At 43.8% G+C, this 27,413-nt stretch overlaps 2 protein-coding genes across 22 annotated transcripts in view; one reads left to right on the forward strand and one right to left on the reverse strand.

Annotated features, from left to right (window-relative positions):
- LOC143270231 (uncharacterized) overlaps positions 1-11,084 on the reverse strand; it is a 52,744-nt gene extending 41,660 nt beyond the window's left edge. For 8 of the 21 annotated variants that reach the window (XR_013047316.1, XR_013047310.1, XR_013047308.1 and 5 more), the window contains exons 1-2: positions 8,909-10,102; positions 6,910-6,995 (exon numbers count right to left, since the gene is read on the reverse strand). The gene's annotated coding sequence lies outside the window, so the exon portion shown is untranslated. Of the gene's footprint in view, positions 1-6,909; positions 6,996-8,908 lie in introns of all 21 variants that reach the window. The other 13 variants (XR_013047314.1, XR_013047315.1, XR_013047309.1 and 10 more) reach the window with 5 other exon arrangements.
- On the forward strand, positions 430-27,226 carry LOC143270228 (uncharacterized). The gene is made up of 5 exons (XM_076559389.1): positions 430-620; positions 8,569-8,617; positions 9,216-9,267; positions 9,973-10,068; positions 11,080-27,226. Exons 1-5 carry the CDS (start codon positions 486-488, stop codon positions 26,990-26,992), a joined length of 16,245 nt encoding a protein of 5,414 aa, XP_076415504.1. The 5' UTR covers positions 430-485; the 3' UTR covers positions 26,993-27,226.
- Positions 27,227-27,413: the final 187 nt, after the last annotated feature.

The following is a 27,413-nucleotide window of genomic DNA, read 5'->3' on the forward strand; positions in this document are numbered from 1 at the left end:
TTAGTGTGATGTGTGTCAGGTCAACAGCAACTAGGAAATATGGAGACCTGTGAACTTAGAAAACCAGGTGCCTCAAAGTCCCTGAGAGTTCCCACTTCAACTATCCCAACTCTCTTAGATTCCACTTGACTCTGTGTTCTAACCTACAGATTGAAATTTATGGCCATAGACCCAATCCCAATTTATGACAGTGACCGGCTCCAAAGAAAATGTGAGTCAGAACAAGTCATTTTGGAAGACCTTTGAAACTTTACCTCGCCACTCCTTCCTTAGTGACGAGTTTGTCTAGCTGGACCCTAGAAGATTCATAGATGGATTCTCCCCTGAGCTTTGGCTATTAGAGCTCAGAGCAAGGTCAGCCACAGGGAAGGGCATCAGCTGGGACCTGAGTGTGCACTGCTTTACCTGGCACTGCCTATTGTGATGTCATGAAATCTCAGTCTAGAGACAGAAACTCTGTAGTGGAGGGGGCATAGGCTTGAGAAATGTCTCTAATATGGGGGCTCGTTTTCCCACTGCCGACACATCTCAGCCTTATGCTACTTGGTTTCTTGGTTTGTGGAATATGGGTGTTGTTTTCTAGGTATCAGAGCCAGACAAAGGTGGCAGCCAAGACAGAGGTATGTGATAGCCACTCTCTCTGGATACTCACTCTCTCCATCCTGAAACCCTATAGGTTTGTCTAAATGCCCATCCTCTGGGCCGTAGGAAGAACTGGATGTGGGGGAGAGGGGGGTTGAGACAGCATTGATAGATGGCTTCCTCTTTTATTTTTCCTTCCTTGTTTTGGTTTTCTGAGACAAGGTTCCTCTGTGTATCCCTGGCTCTCCTGACTCACTCTGTATACTAAGCTGGCTTTGAACTCACAGAGATCTGTCTGCCTCTGCCTCCCAAGTGCTGGGATTGAGGGCATGAGCCACCACTGCCCACCTTGCCTTTCTCTTAATTCATTTCAAGAAGCCTTAGGATGGGCATGTTGCAGGAGTTTCTCTGAGTTCGAGGTCAGCCTGGTCTACACAGTGTGCTCCAGGACAGCCAGGAGTACACAGGGAGAGTCTGTCTCAAAAAAAAAAACAAGAAGAGGAGGAAGAGGGAAGAAGAAAGAAGAAAGAAGGAGGAGGAGGAAGAGAAGGAGAAGGAGAAGAAGGAAGAGGAGGAGGAGAAGAAGAAAAGAAGGACGTAGTAGTAACGGTAGCTTTGGGATCTATTATCAAATAGACACTGAGGCAGAAGGTACTAGATACTGAGAAAGTGATGTGTAGGAGCTCGAGCTGAAGTGAGACATTCAGATGACATAACTTTGGGGAAAAGAATGTGGTAAGGGTGCTGTGGATATTGTCCATCACGGGATGGGAGGCAGACAGGAGAGTGAGTTTGTTTTATAAAGAAAGATTTATAATTATATGACGAGACAAAGAAAATCAAGTGGTACTTTGCTGTGGGATTTTTATTTCCAGGAGGAGGAGAATTGTTTGAGTTCATGGTACACGTGTTTAACGTTAGTAGGTCATGCCTCTTCTGAGTTTTCGATCATGTGAGCAGACCATGAGTGACTGGCTCCCCCACATCCTGCCATCTTGCCCAGACTTGGCACATCCACCTCTTATTTTAGTGATTCCAGTGAGTGTGTGGTATTGCATTGTGATTTCGTGTGCAACCCCCATAACTAAACTCTGAGCAACGTCTCAGGTTTATTAGCCATTTGGAAATTCTCTCTTGTAAACTGCCTATTCAAGTCATTTGTGCAGTGTGTGTGTGTGTGTGTGTGTGTGTGTGTGTGTGTGTGTGTGTGTTAGGTGTGTGTATGTAAGGATCAAATTCAGGTCATTGCTCATGCTAGGCAAAGCACTCTACCACTGAGCTTTATCTCGGGTCCATTTTTTTCCTTGTTTCTTGTTTTTTGAGATGGGGTTTCTCTGTGTAGTTTTGTGCTTTTCCTGGAACTCACTCTGTAGCCCAGGCTGGCCTTGAACTCACAGAGACCCACCTGCCTCTGTCTCCCAAGTCCTGGGATTAAAGGCATGCGCCACCACGACCCGACTTTCCTTGATTTTTATTAAGGATAATTTCAGGCAAATCAAAGGCACAAAGAATTGGTAAACGAGCCGAGTCTGAACAAGGCACTACATTCAATCCTTAGTATAAGAGAAAAAATTAAAGGTGGTCTGATGAATCTTCATAGACCAGTCACTCAATCATTTTGAAGCAAATCAGAAATAATTTCATGGTAAATGTTTTAGTATGTATATTTTGAGCTAATGCCCCTCTCAACAAAGAAAAAAAAGAAGAAAAGAAAAACAGGTTAATCACAGTATCATTATTACACCTAAAAATGTAACAATAAAATTGGAATAATTCCTTAATACCTCACATACCCACCAGCATTTAAATTCCAATAGTCACGCAGTTATTTAATGGCATAAATTATTATTTAGCCCAACTCAATATTGAATGTTGAGATTGAACAATATGTTTCTGTATTCTAATCTACAGAGTCTCTCTTTTCTTTTATTAGTTTCATCCATGTATTGGATAAAAGGGTCATTTCTCTAGATTTCACAATCAACATTTTGTTGATCAAATACCCATGCTGTGCAGCCATACACATATAGGCAACAGTAATTGGACTTAGTGGGTTATAAAAGAGAAAAGCATGAGGTTGGGAGGTGGATATGTTGTGGGGTATGTATGGGGGAAGTTGGAGTGGGGAGGGGTGGGTATGATTATATTTGATTGTACACATGTCTAAAATATTCTGAAATTAGGAAAAATTATAATGCCCCCTCCATGTTGTCAGTTCACACACTGCTGCCTCTGGTACTTCATGTGAGTGAGTTGAGATTTATCCAGAACTCCTGTAGAAATGCATTTGCCAGGGGAGCAGGGTTGGAAAGTGCGACCTTCAAGCGGGTTTAATGCCATTCTTTCTAGACTGAGTAAGGTCTCACAGGCATGGCTCCTCACTCTCTGAGGTCTGGGTTCGCTGCCACAGGAGTCAGGACCCCTTTTGTCTTCCACACACATCCACTTGCTCCTCTGCCTCTGTCTGCTGTGAGTTGAAGCTACACAAAGACCTCAGGTGAAGCTAAGGACATGTTAGCACTAGGATCTTAGACATCCTCACGTGAAGGGAAGGACATGCTAGCACTAGGCTCTTAGACATCCAGAACCATGAAGCCAACTAAACCTCTCTCCTTCATAAATGAGCTGATCACAAGTATTCTATTTCAGCAGCTCAACATGAATTAGAACCATGAGAAAGTTGGTTCTAAGATTTATCAGAATTTGTTTTCTGGTAGGAAGAGTTGACGTAGTTCATAGGTAATGATAATCATCATGAGGCACATAATGTGTGATTTGGCATGGCATTTTACTTTTATCTATCATTATCATCATCTCTATCTATCATCTATCTATCTATCTATCTATCATCTATATCTATCTATTTATTTTATTGCTAAGGATCAAATCCAGAGTCTTGTGCTCTCTGCAAGCAGTCCACCACTGAACTACATCCACAGACCTGGTATAATATTATAATTTCTTTTTTATGTTTTTGTTTTTCGAAATAGGGTTTTCCTGTGTAGCCCTGGCTGCCCTGGAATTCACTTTGCAGACAAGGCTGGCCTTGAACTCACAGAGAACCACTTGCCTATGCCTCCCAAATGCTGGGATTAAAGATGTGCACTACCACCACTCCTTGTAAATACCATTTTATACAAATGATGCCGAAACCCAAGAATACAACAGATCTTTCCATATTGAGCTGCTTAGAGAACCCTAAGTGTATCACTTTGACTTTATTCTCCTGTAGGAATATTCTCTAAATTATACCATGTGTAAATAACAAGTTTTATTGCCTCTTTTCCAACCTTATATCTTGGTTCTCCTTGCCTTCATTTATGATTATGACTTCAGGTACAATATTCAGTAGCAATGTGTTGTGGGCATCTGCCTCTTTATTAAGTCAAGGACATTTTTCAGTAATTCACCAGTTATGTATAATGTTTTCTGTGGTTTTTCATATATTCTTTCCCAAGTTAAAAAAGTTTTAGCAAGGATTGGTGTTAATTTAAAAAAATCTAAAATTTTAAATTAAATCTCTTTATACTGGGTGCTAAATATTAAGTATATTTCCTGCCTCTATTTAGATGGTCATATATTTTTTCTTGTTCATTCAATGTACTGAGTTGCATGAGAATGTAAGATAATAAACCAGGTGTGAATTCCTAGGATACGTATAACTCATTTGTAATGTTGGTCCCAATACTTTAATTAGATTCATTAGATTCAGTTTGCTGATATTTTGTTTGGGATTTATACATCTATGCATAAATATATTGATTGGTCAGGTCTGAATTAGATTTTAGAATGGTGATTGTTCCATCTTCCTCAATGAAAAATAGAAGCAAATCTGAATATCCATCTCATTAATGTAAGAGATGCCCTCAATACTCATGGAATTGCAAGGGTTTTTGGAGTTCTGTACCAGAATCTGGAACAAAGACCAGATTGTTCTTTATCTCACACACACACACACACACACACACACACACACACACACACACACACACTCTCCAAAGGAGGATATACTAAGGTTAAGAAATAGGCTCTCATAGCTCCTCTGAAATTCATAGACAAACTTGAGTAAGAGTTAATGTCATTGTCCCAAGCCCAAACACAGCATCTCCAAAGAATCTATAGATTGTGTTGGTAATGCCATTTTACCATCAAACCTTCTGATCATGAACAAAGGATGTGTTATTTACTATTTACTCTCTACAACAGTGTTTTGTAGTTTTTCCATCTCATGACATAGCCACCTCCCAAACACCCCATCTACTAATACATTACCTTGGGGGTTAGGATTTCAACATATCAAGTTGGGGGATAACATTGGACCCAATGTATGTCGGGGAATTTCCCAGGCATTTCTACTTTACTGAGTGTCTTAAAAAGCAAACAAACCACATGAGTACATGTTTGGTTTTTCTGCACCACCTCTATGACCATGGCAACCCCCACTTTGTGTTATTAGTACGGAATAGTGTGTTGACCACTGTGCTATGTTGAAACGGTCCTGCATTATTTAAACATCATTTCACTGTGTGTATCTACTGTATCTGGTACTGTTACACTGCACACAGTCCCCTCCCTCCCCACTCTCCTTCACTGTCTCCCCACAGTGTCCTTAACTCTTCCAGTCATTTCTATTTTCATGGCATGTTTACATCTGTGAGGTTATGTACTCTATGAAATTAGGACCCACAAAGGAGAACAATCATTTGATGTTGGTCTTTCTGAGGCTGGCTTAGCTGCTTTATAGGAGTTCCAGTTGCATCCCTTTTCCTGAGAAAACTATGTAACCTTGTTCTTGGTGACAGAAAAAGTCCATTGTGTAGACACACACATTTAACATCCACTCCTCCATTGTTGGACACATAGCTTGGTTCCATAACTCAGTTATTATTTATAGTGCTGAAGGAAATGCTGATGGGCATGTGTCTCTGTCACATTAACCTCTATACATTCTTTGGATAAATTCCAAACACTCAGATTCATCATCATTCTGTAAGTTCAGGCCAGCCCAGTAGGTGTACTGCATTTATGTTTATTGACAAATTTTTCCACTCTATCTTACATTTTTGAGTAGTTCCACTAAGTACAAGTCTAGATAGGCATTTGTTTTCTTATAGCACATTCAAGAATTTATGCTGTTGTTTTCTCGTGCCCTGTATTTCTAAGAACACGGCAGCTCTTTCCCTACTGCTCATGCAGATATGGTAACTCTTTTATTCGGGGCCAAGTATCAAGAATCTTCCTCTTCTGTTTTCAGCATTTTTTTTTTTTTTTGGATTTTCAAGACAGGGTTTCTCTGTGCAGTTTTGTGCCGTTCCTGGAACTCGCTTTGGAGACCAGGCTGGCCTCGAACTCACAGAGATCCGCCCGGCTCTGCCTCCCGAGTGCTGGGACTAAAGGCGTGCGCCACCAACGCCCGGCTTGTTTTCAGCATTTTTGAATCTACTTAATTCAGCTGTTCTTCGGCTTCTGCTGTCCTAAAACTTACATATCAGTGCTTCTCAGTTTTCACGAGTTTCTAGTTATTAAGTCAAAGAACAGACTGCTTCGAAGCAGTTTTTAGGGATGAGGAGATCCGTCAGTCAGTAAAGTACTTGCTTTGCAAGCGTGAGGTCCTGACTTCCATCCCTAGAATTGTGTAAGAGATCTGTGCTCAGTGGCACACACTTGTAACACCAGCACTGGGGTGGGGGTAGAGACAGGCGTATTCTTGGGGATCCCTGTCCAGATAGTTCAGATCTTGACAAGCTCCAGGCCAATGAGAGACCGTGTCTCAAAAGTCAAGGTGGGTGGCACCTGAGGAATGATGCCTGAGGCTAACCTCTGACCTCCACGTGCACATGCCACATAAGCAGGCACACCTCTGCACACTTGTGTACCTACGTGTACATGCACAAACCAAAAACTCACATTATTTTCCACACTTGAATTCTCTTATAAAAATAGAGATTTTTTGTATTTTATGTATATGAGGATTTTGCCTGCAAGTAAGTGTACATGCGCACCACATGTTGCCTGGTACTTCCAGGGGCCATAAGAGATCAGATCCTCTGACACTGGAGTTAAAGTTATAAGCCACCATGCGGGTGCTGGGAACCGAACCTGGGTCCTCTGTAAGTGTAGCCAGTGCTCTTAGCGGTTGAATCGTCTCTCCAGCCCCTCAACATTTGAATTCTCAACCCACTTAGAGCCCATCTCTGAATCCTGTATTGAGAAATGATCCACTTTTATTTTTCTCACTGTTTTCCACTGTCTTAGTTTCTATTCTGTCGCTGTGACAGAATGCCCTAACAAAAGAGCCTTAAAGGGGGGGGGCTCACTTCAGCTCACCATCACCCAAGGTTATGGTCCATTGGTCCATCGTGGTAGAGGAGGTCACAGCTGCAGGGGCTTAGGCTAGCGAGTCAACGTTGCATCTGCAGTAAAGAAGCAGAGAGGAGTGATGAGTCCAAACTGTAGCTCACTTCTCTTTCCCCACTGACACAGTCTAGGATCCCAGTAAGAGAATGGCGCCACCACAGTGGAGCCCCAGGTATGGTTATCAAGACGGTTCCCCATGGGCATGCTCGGAGGCACAGGTCCACAAGATTCTAGATTTTGGCAAGTTGACATCACTTATCACAGCTATGGAATCATTTCTTGTCACTATGTGGAGCTCTCTTCAATTAAGCTGACATATGTAAGTGAATTTATTTCAGAGCTGGGCTTTGGGTTTTTTGTTTGTTTTGAGACAGGTTTCTCTATATAGCCCTGGCTGTCTTGGAACTCACTATTGACACAGAGAAATCCTTCTGCCTCTGACTCCTGATTATTTCAGAACTTTTTTGTTTTTAAATCCCACCTGCCTGCTCCTGTTCTTATGAACTTGTTTTATGGTATGTCTTAATTTTTGGTCCAGTAAATTGCTCCCTTACACTTCTTTTTGTGGTTACTTTTGGTGACTAGCAGACCTTTCTTATTATTTATTTGTTTATTTATCTATATTCATGGTATTCATTAATTACACTCACGATATTAATTACATTTGTGGTATTCATTGATTACATTCGCAGTATTGATTCAATAACTGTATTTATGATATTCATTAATTATATTAATTGTATTGATTTATTATATTCATGATATTATGTCCTGATACTAATGTCCATTGTGGGACTTTTCCATCACACAAAACAGAGGTTCTGTACTTAGGAAATCATTGCTCTATATTCCTTTCTTCTCCATCTTGAGATATCGTCTAATCTTTCTGTTTCTATGAATTTGTATATTCTATATATTTCATGTAATACAATTCTATAGTATTTGTCCCTTTTTTTAATGTAAAGCCATTTTATGTACAACTGCAGGAGAAATAATACACTTGAGCATAAAAATAGGTTATAATTCAAGTCCAGGGTTATTTTAAACAAGTCAGTTCTTTTCATCTGCCATACTGGCCACAGGGATTGAACATAGGTTGCCAACGCTTGGCAACAGATGCCTTCAGCCACTGAGCCATTTTGCTGGCTCCCACATGGCATCCTACCTGTTTACTTGGCTGTTTTCCTTACTAATGCAAGTCTCTAGAGCACAGGACTCATATTTACCTCTAGAGTCTCAGGTCTACACACAATAATCTAGGACTTAGGTTTGTTTAAACACTTACTAATTTGCATGTGGGTGCATGCATGGACAGATGGCATGCACGTGGAGGTGAGCATAACTTGTGCAAATGCTTTTCTCCTTTTACTATGAGGGCTCCAGAGATGGGACTCAAGTCATCAGAATTGGTGTCAAACACCTGTGCCCACAGAGCCATCTTGCTGGTCCCTTAGGATATTTAATCCATTGTTCACAAAGAAATAAATGAGATGGTAACTAATGATATGGTTGCAGATGACAACTGATAAAATATATCACTATCCCCTATGTAAGATTAGATGTGTTGTCAATAAAATCCCCAAACCAGAACGTAAACCTGACTGGGTTTCTCTTTGTGTGTTTCTCTAGGCTCCTAAGCAACAAAACACATCTCTAAAACAGATCCGGAAACTCACAGGTCAGAAGGGTTCTATCCTTATGGGTCAGCTCAAGGCTGATGACTGATCAACTGTGGACCTGCTTTAGGACTCTTTCCACTTGAAGGAAAAGAAAGTTGAAAAAGAGGGTGTGCCTGGAGAGTACGCCCATCTCTCTGACATCTTTCCTTCCAAAGTCAGTCAAACAGCTCCATCCTCCATTGTTTCCTTTCCTCGGGCTTCTCTGTCCCTACATCTTCATGTAGAGCCCAAAATATGGGAGAGGAGAATGGACAAAGATGAACCAGAGTTTGGTGCAGGAGGTCCATTACCTTTACTCCTCTACCACGGATGTGGATGTGGGATGGCCATCTTTGAAGGGGAAGATGTATCAGGATCTCTGTGTCCCCCAGTGCTGTGTTCCCATTCCGGGCTTCTCATGGGTCACTTCTAGGACATGGCGAAGACAGGATAGTATGCTTTAGAAGCAAAACAAACCTCGATAGGTGTGCTGTGTACACTCCTCAGCTTCACGATGGATGTGACTTCATCTTTGATCCCCTAATTGTTAAATGAAGGGGGTTCTGTTAGATGATGTCAGCAGTCACTATGCTAACAGTTTCTTTGCTCCTGTTACAGTTTCACAGTTGGAAGAAACAGAGATGAACGTCAGTGCAGCTGATCTGACACGGTAAGCAGAGCCTGTCTACAGACTGTCCTGTGACAGATACCCATGCTGACTAGTTTCCTGTCAACTTGATACAAGCTGCCATCATTTTGGAAGAGGGAACCTTAATTGCCCCCCCCCCAGATTGCCTTGTGGGCAAGTACATTTTCCCCTGGCTGTCCTGGACCTCACTCTGTAGACCAGGCTGGCCTTGAACTCAGAGATCCACCTGTCTCTGCCTCCCGAGTGCTGGGATTAAAGACATGAGCCACCATACCCGGCTGGATTTTCTTAATTGATGATTGATGTGGGTAGGTCCAGCTCACTGTGGGTAACCACGCATGAGCTAGTGGTCTCAGGGGGTAAAAGAAGGCAGAGTGAACAAACCATGAAAGCAAGCCAGTAAGCAGCTCCATGGCCTCTGCATCAGCTCCTGCCTCTTGAATCCATCTTGCCCTGAGTTCCTACCCTGACTTCCCTCAGCAATGGAGTATGACCTGGGTGTTGTAAGCTGAAACAAACCCTGTCCCCCAAACATTATATTCATTGGGGCTCACCACAGGAATAAAATTCCTACCCATGACACCATCTTCATTGTGAATGCTCTACGTAAAACACCTGGCACTCTGACTTGATTTACTCTGAGACCAACTGCCTCCCTCCTAAATTATCCTTCTATTCCTCCTGTAATGTCACTTCAATCCCACTGACATCCTCTGCTGTGTCCAGTATTTCAGGACTTCCTACCAACTGGACCCAGGAATATGTATTCTGGTCAATAGACAGGAGTCTGCGACAGATCTTCCAACATCTGGATAATGCAAGGTCAGGAAACAGAGTTACTAGGCAGGGGACAGAGAGGGGGGGAGAGAGAAGACAGAGTAAAGGAAGGAGGTAAAGGAAAAAGTTAGTTTGAGGAGCAGTGGAGAACTATTTTGTGAGCTTTATTTATTTTATGTTTTATCTGTAAGTATGTGCACCACGTGCATGCTTGGTGCCCACAGAGAGCAGAAGAGGGTATAAGATCCCCCAGTACTGGAGTTACAGATGTTTGTGGCCTACCATGTGGGTGTTGGGATTCAAACTTGGGTCCCCTGGAAGAGCAGTCACTCAGTCACTGCTCTTAACTGCTGAGCTATTTCTCTAGGCCTCACTGTGTAAATATATATACATGTATGTATGTATATGTATATGTATATGTATATGTATATGTATATGTATATGTATATATATAAAAAATTCAGTTGTATTTTTGTGCATGAGGGCCACATCATGTATGTGGCAGTCAGAGGACAAGCCACAGGAGTCAGTTCTCTCCTTCCAACATGTGAGTCTTAGGGCTCAAACTCAGGCCAAGCCAAGCACAGATGTGTGTGTGTGTGTGTGTGTGTGTGTGTGTGTGTGTGTGTGTGTGTGTGTGTGTTGTGTAAAACTTGGGTGTCATTTCTCGGGAGCCATCCACCTTGTGTTGTGAGGTAGAGTCACTCCCTGGGACTCACTGATTATTCTTGGCTGTCCAGTGAGGCCCAGGGCATCTACTTGTCTCTGCTTGCCCGGCACTGGGGCACTGTGTTCTTTTCTTTTCCTGTGGGCTCTATGGAGGGAACTCAGCTTCTCTATTGGTATAGCATGTACGCTACTGACGGACTCGTCTCCTCTGCTCTTGGTGGAGGAATTCTTTACATAAATGATTGACGTTTGTGAATGCAACCCCTCTTTTCCCTCATTCTCCCTTAGACCAGAAATATTTTGGATTTGAAATAGCCGCTCCCTTCCTTCTCTCTAATTTCCCTCCTGATTCCAAAGAAAATGAAAACATTTCTCTTTGTTTCTCAGATCAACGCTTATGGAGCTGAATGTTTCAGAATCCCGAGATGTGACTTCTTCCTCCGTCTCTGATGTTGTGGTTCAGGAGGCTGTCCCACCCAGCTGTTACTGTAAAAAGGGAAAGCCTTCTACTGACTACAGCATGTCCTCTGCATCATCCAACAACAGCTCCAGCCTGTCTTATCTTCCAATGTTTTCTGAAGGAACAGCTTGGCAATTGCAGAGCGATAGTGGACCTGTTTCCTCCCAGAAGGAACCATCTATGCCCAGGAGCCCTGGCACAGCCCTGCCTACTTCTCGGCTGACAGATCCTGAGAAATCAGCTCTTTCTCCGAATTTGACACTTCTTCCTCCCTTACAAGCTCAAAATTCCTTCATTAGCTCTATTTTAGAATCCTTAGATCCTTGTGAGCAAGAGAAAACAAAAGATAAGGGAGAGACTCATTTTCAATCAAATCATGGGTCAGATTCTGATTTGGATGAGAGTCCAGGACCCCTGGTAGGGGCTCCACTCCAGCTCTCTCCTTTGATCAGAGGAGAACTGGAAGGACATATGTCTCAGAAGGTTTCTACTTTGCAGCAAGAAGTGGTGCCTCTGCCCGTGAAGAAATCCTGGAACATACTCAATCATTTGATGGATGTACAAGGAGTCCCTGAAGAAGAGCTCCCGGAAACTCAGTTACCTACACTCATTCCTCAGAGTGCTGAGCAAAATACCAACACATCTCCAGATCCTCCATCATTTCATCTCCACATGAACATTGGGGTGAATTCTGAAGTCCATAGGACGGAAGCAATCATTTCACAGCCATTTCCCTCAAACAGGGAGTCACAACCCCATGATGACCGCCAAGAACTTAGATATAATCCTTTAGTTATATCACCAGGCACTCCATCTCCCAGAAATTTAGAGGTTAACATAATTCAGGAAGAACAAGCTTTAGTGAAAAAGGATTCAAAGCATGTGTTAGAGCTGAATATAGAGCAGAGGGTGATAGGTCTGCCAGAAAAAAGGGTACAGACACAAAAGGCACAACTAACTAATGTGGAGCTGACACCCAAGATACCACCTTCAGCCACTGATGTCATAAAGGTCACACCACTGGCCTTGCTTCAGGTTATGGACTTAATGGGAATAAACCCAGAACCACAGTCGGAGGTGATAGACTCTGTGGGGTTTTCCCCACAGCCACCAAATCAAGCAGAAACAGTGAGTATAACTCCTCAGCCATTGAATGAAGTAATTGAACCGATAGAAGTAACCCATCATCAGGATCAAACCACGGGATTAAAGAGCATGGCCTCAAGACTGAGTCAAGTCACAGATGACATGAAGGTAACTCCTGTGGCATTGTTTCACGTCACAGATTCCATGGGGATGATTGACAAATTAAGTCCACATGGCATAGAACCATTAGGAATAGCCCCAAAGCCACAATACCAAGTCATGGAATCAGTGAAGACAGATACACTGCATAACTATCAAGCCAAAAGACCAGGAAGTATGAGTCGAGGGCCACAGCAGACGGTTGTGGAAGCTGTGGAAATGATTCCACAGCCTCAGCATAAAGACATGGGAACACTGACCATGACCTTGGGGTCACAGAATCAAGCCACAAAACACATCAGGATTACTCCCAGTCCAGTACATGAAAATGCAATGGAAATTAGCTCAAGTGCACTGCCTGAAGCCACTGAAGATACAAAAGTATCTCCAGTGGCAAAACAAGCCATGGATTTCATGCAGATGATTCCACTAGGACAGCCACACATTACTAAATCTAGGGCTTTGATCCAAGGCTCACAGCCTCCAGCTGAAAATTTGACCCCAGTGTCAGCTCAACCAGATGTTCCAACTACTACTGTCCCAGTAGGAACTGTAGAATCTAGAAGCATACCTCCACAGCCACCATCTAAAGTCCTGGAACCATCAGGAATGACTGATGACCTACTACCGTCAGGTCAGTCCCTGCATGCTCTAAAGGTGACCCCACTAGTCCAGGCATCTCCCACAGAAATGATCACACCACTACAAATTGTAGAGCCTCAAATCGAAGAGGCTCTGGAATTGCCTTCTGGGTTACAGGGTCAAGTTCGAGACTCCGTGGGGACTATGCCACAATCTCGAGGCACAGAGTGTGTGTCACTGACTCCAGGACTGTCTCATCAGGTCAAAGACCCTTCGGAGTTCACCCCATGGCACCAAGACTTAAGCTGTTCAGAGGTGAGCCCAAGGCAAAGTCACAACATGACAGAAACTATGGGGTTGAACTGGCCACAAGTGAAGGATCCTATGGAGATACCACAGTCACACCATCAAATAATGGAATCCACGAGAACAATCCCAGCACCACCAGATCAAAGTGCAGTACCTATAGGAAGAGGCCAAAAGCATCAAGTTCCAGAAGCTGAAGTAGGGCCAGTCATACCACTGCTTCAGGAAATGGAATATTTGGGGGGGAGCACAATCCCACAGTCTAAGGTTAGGGATTCAGTGGACTTACCCCCAGAACTACAGAGTGTAAAATCTGAGCACCTAACCCCAGATCCAATATTGCAAAGTATGAAATCTATGGACATAACCACAGAATTAGTCCCAGAAATGGAAAAATATGGACCACCAACCTCAACAGTGGTATGTATAGATTTGGCCCAAGAACTGCATCAGCAGAATATGCAATATGAGGAATTAACCCCTATACCACAACTGCAAAGTGAGACATCTGTGCCATCGGCCCCTGAGTCTCAGTTTCAAGATGTGAAATCTGGCCAGCTGACAGTTGAACCACAACTCCAAAATAAAAAGTCTGCTGAGCTGACTCCATGTCCACAGTTGCACAGTAATGTATCAGTGCATTTGATTTCCGATTCTCAGTCTCAAGGTATGGAAGAAGCTCTTTTAGCCCTATCACAGGAGATACAAGGAGATATAAAAATGGTGGAGTTGACTCCAAGACCATCACTTGAAGATATAAAATCTGTGAACTTGGCCCCAGAACCATGTTCACAAATCACTGGCTCTGATAAGATAGCCCCTGTACCATTGCTTGAGGATACAAAGACTCCATTTGTAGAAGGTAGGAGTCTACTTCCTGAGGCACAGGTGGAGAGTATGGAAGTTGGTGAACTGATCCCAAGCACACAATTTTATGCAACAAAATCTTTAGAAGAGACCCCCAAACCAAGTTATCATTTCCTAGAACCTGAAGGACCGACCCTACAGCATCCAGCCTCAGAAGCAAGGGTGACCTCTGACCCTTGCCGGCAGGTGGAAGAATCTGCTCCGTTGCCACAATCATCATTAGGGATGAGTCCAGCACCATTGAGCCAGACCTCAGAATCTGTGGAGATGAGCTCACCACCACTCCAAGAGACTCTTGAACCTGGGACCCAAGTTGTAAAAGAGATGGAAGAGACTTCAGAAACAGGAAGTGCAGTTAAAGATACTCTGGATTTTCTACTAGATTCAGAAGTGCAAACTATGACCTCAGGAGTGATGGCCCCAGAGACACAGCCCCCAGATGTGAAGTTTGTTCAGGTGACTCTAGACCCCTGTGCAGAAGTTACTAACCCATCGGAAAGAACTCTGAAACCAGAAGATGAAGACACAGAGACCTTCAGATTGACATTCTCTAAAGCTGATGATACCCAGGGAACCATCATAGACCTATATTCAGAAGTGAGATCTCTGGAGTTTAGTGTAGAACCAGGAGTGCAAGGTGAGAAATCAGAATCTTTTGCCCAAAATTTGAAGTCTGCAGAAGTAATCACCGAACCAACTGTACAAGTTGTAGAACCTGCAGTACTAACTACAGAACCCAAACCACATATTAAAGATGTGATCCCAAGGCCACAGCTCCAGGAAGTAAAGTCTAGGCAAATGGATAGAGAATCACAGTTGCAAAATGAGAACTCTGTAAATGTAATACAACCTTCATCTGCAGGAGAGGTAGATCCTGAAAAGACAAAACCAGAGCCACGACTACAAAGTTTATCACTGAAGGAACGGATTGAAGGGACACAGTCCCCAAATGTGAAATCTGTGGATTTAAATCTAGGCCCACAGCAGCTAAGTGTCAAATCGAAGTTGATTCCAGGGCCCAAATTGCAAAGTGTCCAGTTTCCAATGTTATATCAAGGACTACTTCTTCAAGGGGAAAACCCAGTAAATTTCATCTCAGGCCCCCCACATTATGGTGTGAAATCTGATGATGAAATACCATGTTCTCTGGGGCCAGAAACCAGATCATCAGATTTTATCCTGGGGCCAAAGCTTCCAGAACCACAGCCACAACCACAAACACAACCTGGGAAGCCGGTAGACATAAACATAAGACCATGCTTGCATCATGTGAGATTCTCTGATGCAATCCCAGAGGCCAAGCACCAAGGTTTCAAATGTGTACAGTTCATGCCAGGAGTTCAGCTTCAAGACAGGAAGCCTCAGACATTGATGCCAGAATCATTTTTGCCATTAAGCCAAGAGACACAGGTTGAAGATAAGAAGCTTGTGTTGCCTCAGGAACTATCAGAGTTTTGCAGCATGAAACGCCCAATCCCAGCCTCTGAACTGCAACATCCAAGAGTGATAGATAAGCCGGTCAATCCAGGACTGTGGCAACAAGATACCAAATTTTCTGAGTTGGCTTCTAGGAGGAAATATCAAAGAGTCAAATTTGGGGAGCAAACCCCAGGATCATTGTCTCATGGTATGAGTCCTATGGCTCCAGAGTTAGGGATACATGATCCCAAATCAGCAAAGGTGACTCCAGGCCTACAAGATACAAGGCAGGTGAGTTTTAACTCAGGGCCATGGCTGCAAGATGTCCAATTTTTGTATGCAATTCCAGGAACTCAACCTCAAGGTGTGAAGACTTCCAAGTTAAACTCAGGGCCACAATTAGAGTGTGTAAAAATGTTTGAGTTGACCCCACAGCCAGAAAGGCAAGGGATGAAGCCAGAGTTAATAGTACAAGAGCCACCCTTTAAAGATATAAAATATGTCACAAGGAATCTAGTACCAAACTTTGAAGGCAAAATGTCTTATCAACTAGCATCTGAACCACAGATACCAAATGCAGAATCAAAGAAATTGACTCCTGAGAAACACTTAGCAGGTGCAGATCATTCTGGGTTGATCAGAAGAGCACAGGCACAAGGTGTAGAATCTTCTACATTGATCCACAGACAGCATTTGGGACATATAAAACCAGTAGAGAAGATCACAGCCTCAAAGCAAGAAGAGTTAACTCCAGGGCCACATTTGGAAGACATCAAATCTATGGAGTTGAGGTCAAAGTCAGAGCTGGGGAAAATCATATCTAAGCTGTCAACCCCGGGGATACAAGCAGGAGATAAGGAACATGAGGAGCTGCCTCCGTGCTCTACCTTGAAAGGTTTAAAATCCGAGTTACCACCTTCAGGACCACAGTTAGAAGACAGGAAATCTGCAGTTTTAACTCTAGGACAATGTCTAGAGAGGATAAAATCTACAGTGATATCCCCAAGCAGTTCCCAGTCAGATGGTATGAAATCTGTGAAGTTGATCCCAGGTTCAAGAATTCAGGATTTGATAACTGTGGGGTTGGCCCGTGATGCACGTGTGCAAGATATAAATGCCATGGGCTTAGAACGTGAACCAAAGAAGCAAGGGGAGAGTCCCGGGACTTTTGCACCAGGGATGCTGTTTCAAGATAAGCCTATGGAGGTATTGCAAGAGCCTCATCAACACAATGTAAAACCCATGGAACTGACTTCACGGCCACAAACACAAGATAGCAAACGTGTGATTGTCTCATGTCTGAAGCAGCAAAGTCTAAAACCTGTGAAGAAAGCCAAAACACAAGGTATCCAAGGAGTAAAATTCATGGATTTAGTCTCCACACAACAGTATCAAGGGAGGGCACCCATGGATTTAACTCTTGAGCCCGGACGAGATGACCACATAAGCTCAGCAGAGTGGAAAGGTGGGATGTTCGACCGGCTGAACAAACAGTTGGAGTCGGAAGATATATTGTCTCTGGGGTCAGATCAGGAACCCAAACCTGCAGGTAGAAAACCCATAGAGCTCAGCTCTAAACTACAATGTAAAGATGCACCCTCATATGAACTGGCTCCTGAACCAGTTGTTCATAATGTAAAAGCTCAAGAGGTCCAATATGGGCCACAGGCACTAAGTATGAAACCTTGTCCATTGACTCCAGAATCAGAGGTGTACCAAGTGAAAGCCTTGGAGCCAATGTTAGAGCCACCACTTCAGGATGGGAGAACTGTGGCACTAAATACAGAACCACAAAGTGCAAGTACAAAATCTGTTCAGTGGATACCAGCATCTGAGTTTCAAAGGGAGAAATGTATAGGGTCAAACTTTAGGTTACAGTCTCAAAGTGCCAGCCCTACAGAATTGAAGCCGTCTACACAAAGGAGAGGTGTGAGGTCATCTGATTTGACTGTCAGGTCAATAATTCAAGGAGAAAAATCCAGAGAGTCTCATCTTGAGTCACAGTTACAGCAAGTAAAAGCCTCTCCATTAGCACTAGGGCTGCAGAAAACCAAAACTTTTAACTTAACTTCCGAGCCTAGGCCTCAAGGGATCAAAACTGATCAACTAAACAAAGAGACACAGGTAGAAAGTATAAGATCCATCCAGTGGATACCAGGACCTGAATTCCACGGTGTGACATTTTTACAATTAAATAGTGGATCACCATCTCCAGGTGTCAAATCTACAGAACAGAAACCATCCATACAACTGGAAGGTGGGAAGACATCAGAGATGGCTCTAGGGCCAAAACCTCTAGGAAAAAAATCCGTGGATTTTAACCTTGGGCAACAAGTACAATGTGTGAAGACCCCTGAGTTGTCCCCAGGACCAGAGCTACAAGAAGGGGAAAACATCACATCAACCTCAGAGCTACAGTCTCAGTGTGGGAAAAGTGTGGCATTACATCAGGGACCACTGCTTGAAAATACAAAATCTGTTCTTTGGATACCACTGTCTGACTGTGAAGTTAATAAATCTACACTGAATCTTAGGTTACCACCTCAAGATGTCACAGCTAAAGAGTTAAAACCCTCAGTACAACTAGATGTGAAGACATCCAATGAGTTGACTATGAGGCCGAAGTCACAAGGTAAACAACCTTCAGGGTCAACCCAGGAACATCAGTCTCAGAGGTCCAAAACTACTGATTTTAAATCTGAGCAACAGTTTAGAATTATGAAAGCATGTAACCCAACCTTAAGATCAAAGACCAATAATATAAAATTGACATTCAAACCCAGGTTTTGCTTAGAAGACAGGAGCTCTCCTGGATTAAACCCTGGAATACAGCCACAAGAAGGGAATCCCTTAGGGTCATCCCCAGGAACACAGCCTAAAACTGTGACACCTTCAGTGTTTAAACAAGAGTCACAGTCCTCAGAAGTGAAATATGGAGCAATAAGCCAAAGGCCACAATCACAAAACAATGTAGAGTTGAAATGTGGAAAATCTTCTGAGTTGGCACTTCAGACAAAGCCTCAAGGTATGAAATCTGAGAACAGCTCTGGGCCCCAGTGTCGACATACAAACTGTTCTGACTTGACTCCTGAAAGAGAGTCCCCAGATATGAAATGTACTAAGTCAAGTCGCAGCTCACAGCTGAAAGGTAAACCATGCATTGAGTTAGCTACGGGTACCAAAACTCGACCTGTCAAACTAGGCTGTAAACCTGGGCCACAGTGGCAAGGTATAAAATCTAACTCATTTCTGAGGACAAAGCCTCAAGAAATGGAAATGGAAGACTGGGAATCAGGCCCGCAGTTACAAGATCTGAAATCTTCAAGGACAATCATGGGTATAAAGGTCCATGATGTCATGTCTGTGGACTTTGGTCCTGGACCACACTTACAAGGTATGACATCTGAAGTCATTACAGGGAAGAGGGCTCATGGTATGAAATCTGTAGAAATCAAACCAAGATCAAAGTTACAAGGTAAGAAACATGATTTCACCCCGAGGAAGATGTTCTTAGGTACAAAATCTGTAGAGCTGGACTCAGGTCCCCCTCTGAAAGATTTGAAATATCCTGAGCTGATCATGGGTATGAAACTTCAAGGTGTGAACTCTATGGGACAACATGTTACAAGTATAAAATCTTCTGAGGTGGTAACACAGATAAAACCCCAAGGAGTGACAGCGGTGGACCTCAATTCTGGACCAAGGACACAAAATAAAAAGCCGTCTGAGTTGGCTCAAGGGCAAAGGCTCCTATCTAAGGAATCTGTAGAGTTTAGTCATGGCCCAAAGTTACAAGGTGTGACAGTGGAGTCCAAGCCCCCAAATGGGGAATCTGGGAAGTTAAACTCAGGCCCTCAGTTACAAGATGAGAAATATTCTCAGTCAGTTCTGGGGACAAAGCTTCAATATGGAAGATCTATGGAGGTCAGTCCTGGCCTATGCTCACAGGGTATGAAGTCTTCCAAAGTGATTTCAGAGGACAAACTTCAAAAAGAGAAACCCATAGGCTTTGTGTATCAGCCACTGTGGCAAGATGTAAAATCTTTAAAATGGACATTCGGTAAGGCACTTGACAGGGAACCTTTGCAGTTGGAAACCGCTCATTTACAGGACAGGAAATTAACTATGTTAACACCAGAATTACATCTTCAAGGTATGAAACCTGAGTTGGTCAACTGTGGATCAAAGTTGAAAGGTGTGAAGTCTGAGCCCACATATGTCCAGACAGTAAAGGATACAGGGATCAATCCTGGTGCTGAATCACAGTTTGTGGGAATCTCTAAGCAGGCCTCAGACTCAAAGATTTATACAGTGGTGCCTTCTGAATTCAATGCCAGGAACCAGAAGCGAGATAGGAAGTCTCACAAATTAAGTCAAAAGCATCAACTTCAAAAAATAAAACAAATAGCGTTCAGGGATGAGCCACATTTGCAACATATCAAGTCATCAGAATTATGTACAAAGCTTCAAGACCTGAAATCTATGGAATTCAATTCAGAGCAACAGTTGCAAGATGTGATGTCCTCTGAATTGGGCATGGGAACAAGTCCTCAGTGTTTAGAGTTCAACCCTGGGCCACAGTTGCAAGATATAAAATCTTCTGAGGTGTGTACAGAAACCAAGCTGCCAGATGAGCCGTCTCCGGAATTCAAGCATAAGCCTACATTGCAAGATAGGGCATCCTGTGACCCGAGTACAGGGCCACAGATTCACTGTAAAAATGTTATGGCATCCAACACCAGAACACAAAATGTAGAATTGTCTGAGTTGCACCCTGGTCCAGACTTTCAAGGTATAAAATCTAAGGTGTTCTGCCTGGGGCAGCACTTGGAAGATGTGAATTCTGCATGCACTCCTAATGCAAATTCTCAATATATAAACTCCAGTGGGTGTAAATGTGAGCCATATTTACAAGATATAAATAACTCTGCATGCATTCCAGAGCCAGATCCTCAATGTATAAAGTCTGTGTGCAGTCCTGGGCCACATTTACATGGAACGAATTCTTCTGCATGCATTTTAGGACCAAAATTGCAATTTGTAGATACTACTGGATGCATCCATGAGCCAAACTGGCAAGATGTGAATTCTTCTATATGCACCCCAGGGCCAAGTCCTCAGTGTATGAGTTCTTCTGTATGCACCCCAAGACCAAGTCCTCAGTGTGTGAATTCTTCTGTATGCACCCCAGGGACAAGGCCTCGGTGTGTGAATTCTTCTCCATGTTCCCCAGGGCCAAGTCCTCGGTGTGTTAATTCTGCATGCACCCCAGGGCCAAGTCCTCAGTGTGTTAATTCTGCATGCACCACAGGGCCAAGTCCTCCTTGTGTGAATTCCACTGAGTGCCATCCTGAAGCACATTTGCAAGGTGTGAATCAATGGGCATCAATTCTAGGGCCACACATTCAGTGTGTAGGTTCTATTGGGTGCAATCCTAAATCACATTATCAAGGTGTGAATCCTTCCTCACGCACTCCAGGGCCAAACCCTCAGTGTGAACATTCCAATAGGTGTAGTCTTGAGCCACTTCTTCTTGGTATGAATCATGGTAGAACATTTCCAGCACCACAAATTATGTGTGTAAATCCTGTTTGGTGCAATACCAAAACACATTTGCAAGATGTGGATTCTTCTGCCTGTACTGGAAGACAAGAGTCACAGTCTGTAAATTCCACCGGATACAACCCTGGGCCACATTTACAAGCCCCGAAACCTCAAGATATGAATTTTTCTGAGTTGAACTCAGGGACAGGAATTCAAAGAGAGATGCCTATAATAGTTAACCAAGGACGACACATACAAGATTTGAAGCTTGAATCAACTCCAGGGTCATCTCACTTAATGGTAGGGGCAGAGTTTCCAGAGATCCCATTTTTGAAGAACCAACTTGGGTTGTGGCAGGACACTGCACAACCTGTGTTCACTTTGAGGCCTCCATCAAATGGTGTGAAATCTGTGGGAGTTTCACCAACCCCACTGCCTGAAGATAGAATGTCTCCAGAGATGAGCAAACAGCCCTTGCTTTGTTTGACAAATTCTGTAAAAGTGACACCTGGCTGCAGTCTGCAGGACTTGAGAAGTAAGGAATTTTCACCAGAACCTTGTTTCCAAAAAGTTAAATCTGTGAAGTTGAAGCCAGGCTCACCGACTCCAAGTGTAAACCCTTTAGAGTTCGCTCCATGCCACTGTTCTCAACGTACTAAGACTTCCTTTGCACAGAAGCCATGTGTTCATGAAAGAAAGCCTATGCAGCTGAGACTAGGCTCCCAACAGCAAAGCATGGATTGCCAACAGTTTCCTTTAAATGAGAAACCAGTGATATCAACACCAGAGTCCACTGGGAACTTCTTAGCCGGACCAGCACTGTCTAGTGTCAAATTTTCAAATTTAATTCTGGAATCACATCAACAATGCATGAAATCAATGGAATTGGCTTCAGAGCCAAAGTGGCAAAGTGTAGACCATGTGAAATTGTCATCGGTGTCTCTGCCACAAACTGGCACCTCTGTGGGGTTATCACCAAGACCGTTCCTTCAAAATGTGACACCTGGGAACCAAAATTCCCAAACACGTGATCAAATCATAGAATCCTCTCAAGTGATACATAGACCAGAGCACCAGATAGCGGACTGTGCTGAGAAGATGAGGCGCCAAGTCTCTAAATTGGTGGATTTTATTTCACTACCAGTTTCTCAAGATGCAGGGTCTTCAGAAATGACAAAAGGGTTGCGACATAAAAGCCCAGAAACAACAGAGAAAAATATGAGGTTGACCCCCAAACCAACAGATCAAGACATAGAATCATTAGGGATGCCTCAGCAGCTAGATCTTCAAGGACCAGAATCTGTTGATCTGACTCCCACACTAAGTGATCCAGATTGGAAGTCCTCAGAACTAACCCCACAGAAAGGCTACTGGAGCCCAGAAACTCTGCAGTTGCTGCCTTGTTTGTGGCCCCAATTTAAAGATTACAAGGAGTTACCAACAGAACAAGCCACAGGATCTCATAGAATGACCCTTGACCTCAAGAATCATGTTGCAGAAGTAAGGATGCTAACTTGTGAGGTAAGACCATGGAAAGAATATCTTAGTGTGCCTTCAAAGCCAGTAAATAGAGAGACTGGACATGTAGAAAAATCTCCAAGGCCGTGTCCTCAAGACTTAGGACCTGTGGTGGTAAGCTCTGGGAAAAGAGCCCAAAGGGAGCAATCTGTAGCATCACCACCAAGGCCATCGTATCACGTTCCAGATTCTGTTTCAGGGATAACACCAGGGCATGGACCTCAGATTCCTGAATCTGTAAGTTTAACCTCTAAGCCATGGCTGCAAATAGAAGAATTCTTAGAGTTGTCAACCCAGCAAACCAGTCAAGTTGTAGAAGATACAGACTGTGAGGAGCTCACTTTTGAGTCATGGCAACCAGGGGAGGTAGCAAGTAGGCTAACAAAGGCCCAGGGTGCAAGCATGGGAACTTTAAACATAACTCCAATTGAATCACTGGATCAAATGATAAACTTTATAACAATCAGTCCAAAGCAGCTAGGTCAAGTGACAGAATCCACAAAGACACGGCATCATGTTTCTCAGTCAGCTGCTCTCCCCAAGGTTTCTGAATCTGTGGAAGTTATCCCTGGACCGCCATTTCAAGTTATAGAGTCTGTGATGATACCGGAGCCAGCCTCTCAAGGGTCAAAACATGCTGATTTGACTCCCAAACTGCACGATGTGATAATGTCAGAATTTGCTTCAAGCCTTTGGTTACAAAATGTTCAATCCAAGAAATTAGTCTCAGCACCAACACATCAAATTTTAGAAACAATACAGTTGTCAGGCTTTCAAGTTATAAAGACTATATTGGTTCCCAAGCCACTGCTTCTGATTGTAAAATCTGAAGAGCTGGCTCCAGGACCAAATCCTCAGGCTATGGAACCAATAGGAGCTGCCACAAAATCTAGCATTAAAGTAATGGATGGTTTAAATTTACTCCCAAGACCACATCTTCAAGACATGATAAAACCTACGGAACAAACTCCAAGGGCAAATATTCAAGAGAATTTTGCAGAATTAATCTTACAGCAAACATCTCCACTTGAGGAACCTCCAGTATTAACTCATGAGCAAAGGCTTCAGGCTGAAAATTCTCTAGGGATCAGAACAGAATCTCCTAAAGTAATGGAAATTGAAGATTTGAATCAAAGACGGGTGTGTGAGGATAGAGACTCAGAAATGATAACATCAGAAAAGTTACAAGCACAGAATTACTTCTCTAGTTTCATACCCAGCCCTTCAATCCCACTTATTTCAAGTTGTGTCAAAACAACTGAGTTAGGACCCCTTCAGGGTTCTGGAATGCCGGAGGTATCAAGAGCCTTGGCTATGAAGAACTTGGCTGTTAGTATTTTGCCATCTCCAGAGTCCTATACAGACACTATTATGTTCCGTCCATCAGCCCTTCCCTTGGTTCTTCCCTCTGATATTGGGAACACTGTGGGATCCCTATATCCTGACATCTGGGAAGTGGATGTCCTATCCAAGGAAGCAACTGAAAAGAAGCAAATGGAAGAATTTGAGAATTCATTCCAGAGCTATTCTCCATATCCACTGAGATTACTACCCTCGGAGTTTCAGGCAGGATTAGGGGCTCGAAGAAATTCTATCCGTTCTTTCCTGGGTAGACAACAGAATGTCTGGGAAAGTCATGTCTGTAGGCAGCGACTCCCTAGGAAGTATCTCTCCAATATGCTGATGTTGGGAAATGTCCTGGGAACCACTATGGAAAGGAAACTTTGTTCTCAGCCGTTTTTAACAGAAGGAGCCACGATGGATATCTGTCATTTTATTGAGAATTTATTTGGGGTTCCAGCTGAACTGATGGCATTTTCCCAGAGCCCACTAGAGAGGGGTCTTAGGACGATTTCACAGACTTCAGTGGTCAAAAACTATATTCAGAGACATATTTTATGCCATGGTCATGAGAAAAGAATGCCCTTAAAGATGTGGACACGTGGATCCACATCTTCCATAATACAGCAATACTCCGGTACTCGATTGGGAATAAAGAAAACAAACTCAAAACTCAGTGATATATTCCAGGAAGTCACTCAGAACGTGTCTGTCTCGTGTACAAGGGCCCAGTTTCCTGCCTTAATGAAGCCGGAGTCTTCTCTCAAGATACTTTACAATAGGGAAGACGCTGTTTCCAGTGATCAGAGTAAAGACTCACAGAGTGAATCACAGACAAGGCCTTCTGACTCTCACCACTCCCTCAAAGCAAGTTGTCTTTCCCAGGCCAAGAGGGATATCTCAGAACAGCTCCATCTGCTAAAAGATCTACAGCTCAAAATAGCAGCAAAACTCTTAGAGAGTCAAGTGCCCCACAATGTCCCTCCTCCTTTCTCATCAGGTCTTGTCCTGAAATATCCCATCTGCTTGCAGTGTGGCCGATGTTCAGGAATTAATTGCTGTCATAAGTTACAGTCTGCTTTTGGTCCATATCTTCTCATCTACCCACAGATCCACCTCTTAAGCACCCCTGAAGGCCATGGTGAGATTCGCCTGCATCTTGGCTTTAGACTGAGAACTGGGAAAAGACCTCAAGTCTCAAAGCATCGTGGAAGAAAAAGAGCAGATGCATGGAAGAGCACTACATCACCATCACGAAGGAAAGCTAAAATCTATCCTCCAGCTTCCAAGAGTCCAACCACGCCAAGACATTTCCAGGCCCGATCTCCCCAGGCTCCAGCTTCTGTACAAGTGCTCATCAGAAAAAAGCAATGGGGAAGCCATGGTGTGGTCGGCAAGACAGACACCGAAGACTTTGAGCACCGTGAGTTCTGTCAGGTTCACTCTGTATCCGAGAGTGGCTTTGAAAGTAATCAGGAAGAAAAATGGTCGAAATCAAGCCTCAAAAAGACCTTTGGCTTAAAATATCCAATGAAGGAAACCATCAAGGGACGTAAAACACAAAAAACAAAGCTCAACAAAAATAGTGGAACCCCAGAAGAGAGTCCTTTTAGAATCATGTGTCCATCAAGAAGCAAGAGTGTTGAAACCGTTCAAACAAGCACTGCTTCTTCGAAGACACAAGCTAAGAAATCCTCTCAGCCCAAGTTCTACCATCTGCTTTTCCAGGGCCTAAGGCAGGCATTCCAAATAGCACATAGAATTGTGGCTTATACTGGACAGAAGCCTGCGGACAGGACAAGGCCAGACAATTTGTGGTCAACCCAATACTTGCACCCCAAACAAAAACCCAGTAAGTATTGTTTAGCAGGGGATGGCAAAGGAGCCAGCACACCAGTTGCCCACCAAAAGTCAGCAGGTGTGAACCCTAAGCAAGAGGACAGATTGCAGGGAACAGGTGACCAATGTAGACAAACTCAACAGCCAAAACAAGTGAGCTCTCTCCAACCCAGACCTTTGCAATTGGAGACCATGGCTTCTGAAAGAGATGCCACTTTCCAAGTTACCTCAGTCATCCAACCTTTGAGTATAGTTCAAAATGTCAACGGCAGAGCAAAGAACAACTATGGCGATGAAATCTCCTGTCTGGAGTCTAAGAACTGTTCTCAAGTAGGAGCCAAATGTCAGGCCCAAGAGAGAATAGAACCTGACTCCCATTTGAAGAGATCCCTGCAGAGCCACTTTAAAGAGACACACACACCCAAGGAAGAACAACATGGCTTCTTCAGGGAGAGGGACCTCTGTAATAAGCCTTTTGAAAGGACCAATCGCATCCTTTTGGAGAGAATTCAGGAAAGTCTCTCTGAGAGGAGATACCGCAGTCCTTCTCAGAGAAGGCACAGCAGTCCCTCTGACAGAATGCTTAGACATCTCTCCGAGAGGAGACATTGCAGTCCCTCCCAGAGACAGGATAGTAGTCCCTCTGTGAGAACCCTTCAAAGTATCTCTGACTGGAGCCTTTACAGTCTCTTTAAGGGGGTAGGTCGCAGTCCCTCAGGGAGGAGCCGACCCAATCCTGGGAGACGCCCTCGGAGTCCCTCTAGGAGGTCTCTTAGTCCTCGAGAGAGAAGAGGACGAGAGAGAAGGGGACACAGTCCCTCAAAAAGGTGCCATCTCAGTCCCCTCCAGAGGACACGGTGCAGTCCTTCAGAAAGGAGCCATGGTAGTCTCTCTGAGAGAACCCCTTTCAGTCCCTCTGGCAGGAAAAGGCATAATTCTTCTGGGAGAGTCCACCACCTTCCCTCAGAGTCCAGGCTATACAGATCTTCTTCCAGACTCCACCGCAGTCATCCTGAGAGAACTCACTACAGTCCCTTTGAGATCAGACACAGTTATTCTGAGAGGAGCCGGCAAGGTCACAATGAGGGACCCCATCACAGTACCAAGGAGAGGCTCAGGGGTAAGGAGAAGCCCAGACATAGCCTGTCTATAAAGACTTCAAGACTTATAAACTCCTAGGGACTTATGCCTCCTAGGGACCACACCAAAAAATAATCCAGAAGCTGGACAAGTGTGGAGACACGAAGTTAGTAGATAAGGAGAGACCTGCCCCTGTTAATTACAGCCTGCACATCTTCACCTAGCCGCCCTTTCTGCTCAGCCACTGCCTGCACCCTCAGCAATCAAAGAGCTTTCTGGAGGGGACTGAGAATGGGTCTGTAATTTAAGATCAATAAAGGGGCAATAATCGAACTCTTTGCATCCCTAAGATCACTTGTGGGGTGGGTGGGAGTAGGTGTGCAAACTGCGGGAACTCAAGGGTTGGGGTTCAGGAGGACCCCTTACTTAAACCTTCAGACTCCGCCCACTTGCTCCAACCCTCTGGCCCGATGGCCTCCCTAAACCTCCTGTCGCCATGGGGGCGGGGTCTCAAAAGCAT

This window comes from Peromyscus maniculatus, chromosome 22 (genome assembly GCF_049852395.1).
Source record: "Peromyscus maniculatus bairdii isolate BWxNUB_F1_BW_parent chromosome 22, HU_Pman_BW_mat_3.1, whole genome shotgun sequence".
NCBI classification, from domain to species: Eukaryota; Metazoa; Chordata; class Mammalia; order Rodentia; family Cricetidae; genus Peromyscus; species Peromyscus maniculatus.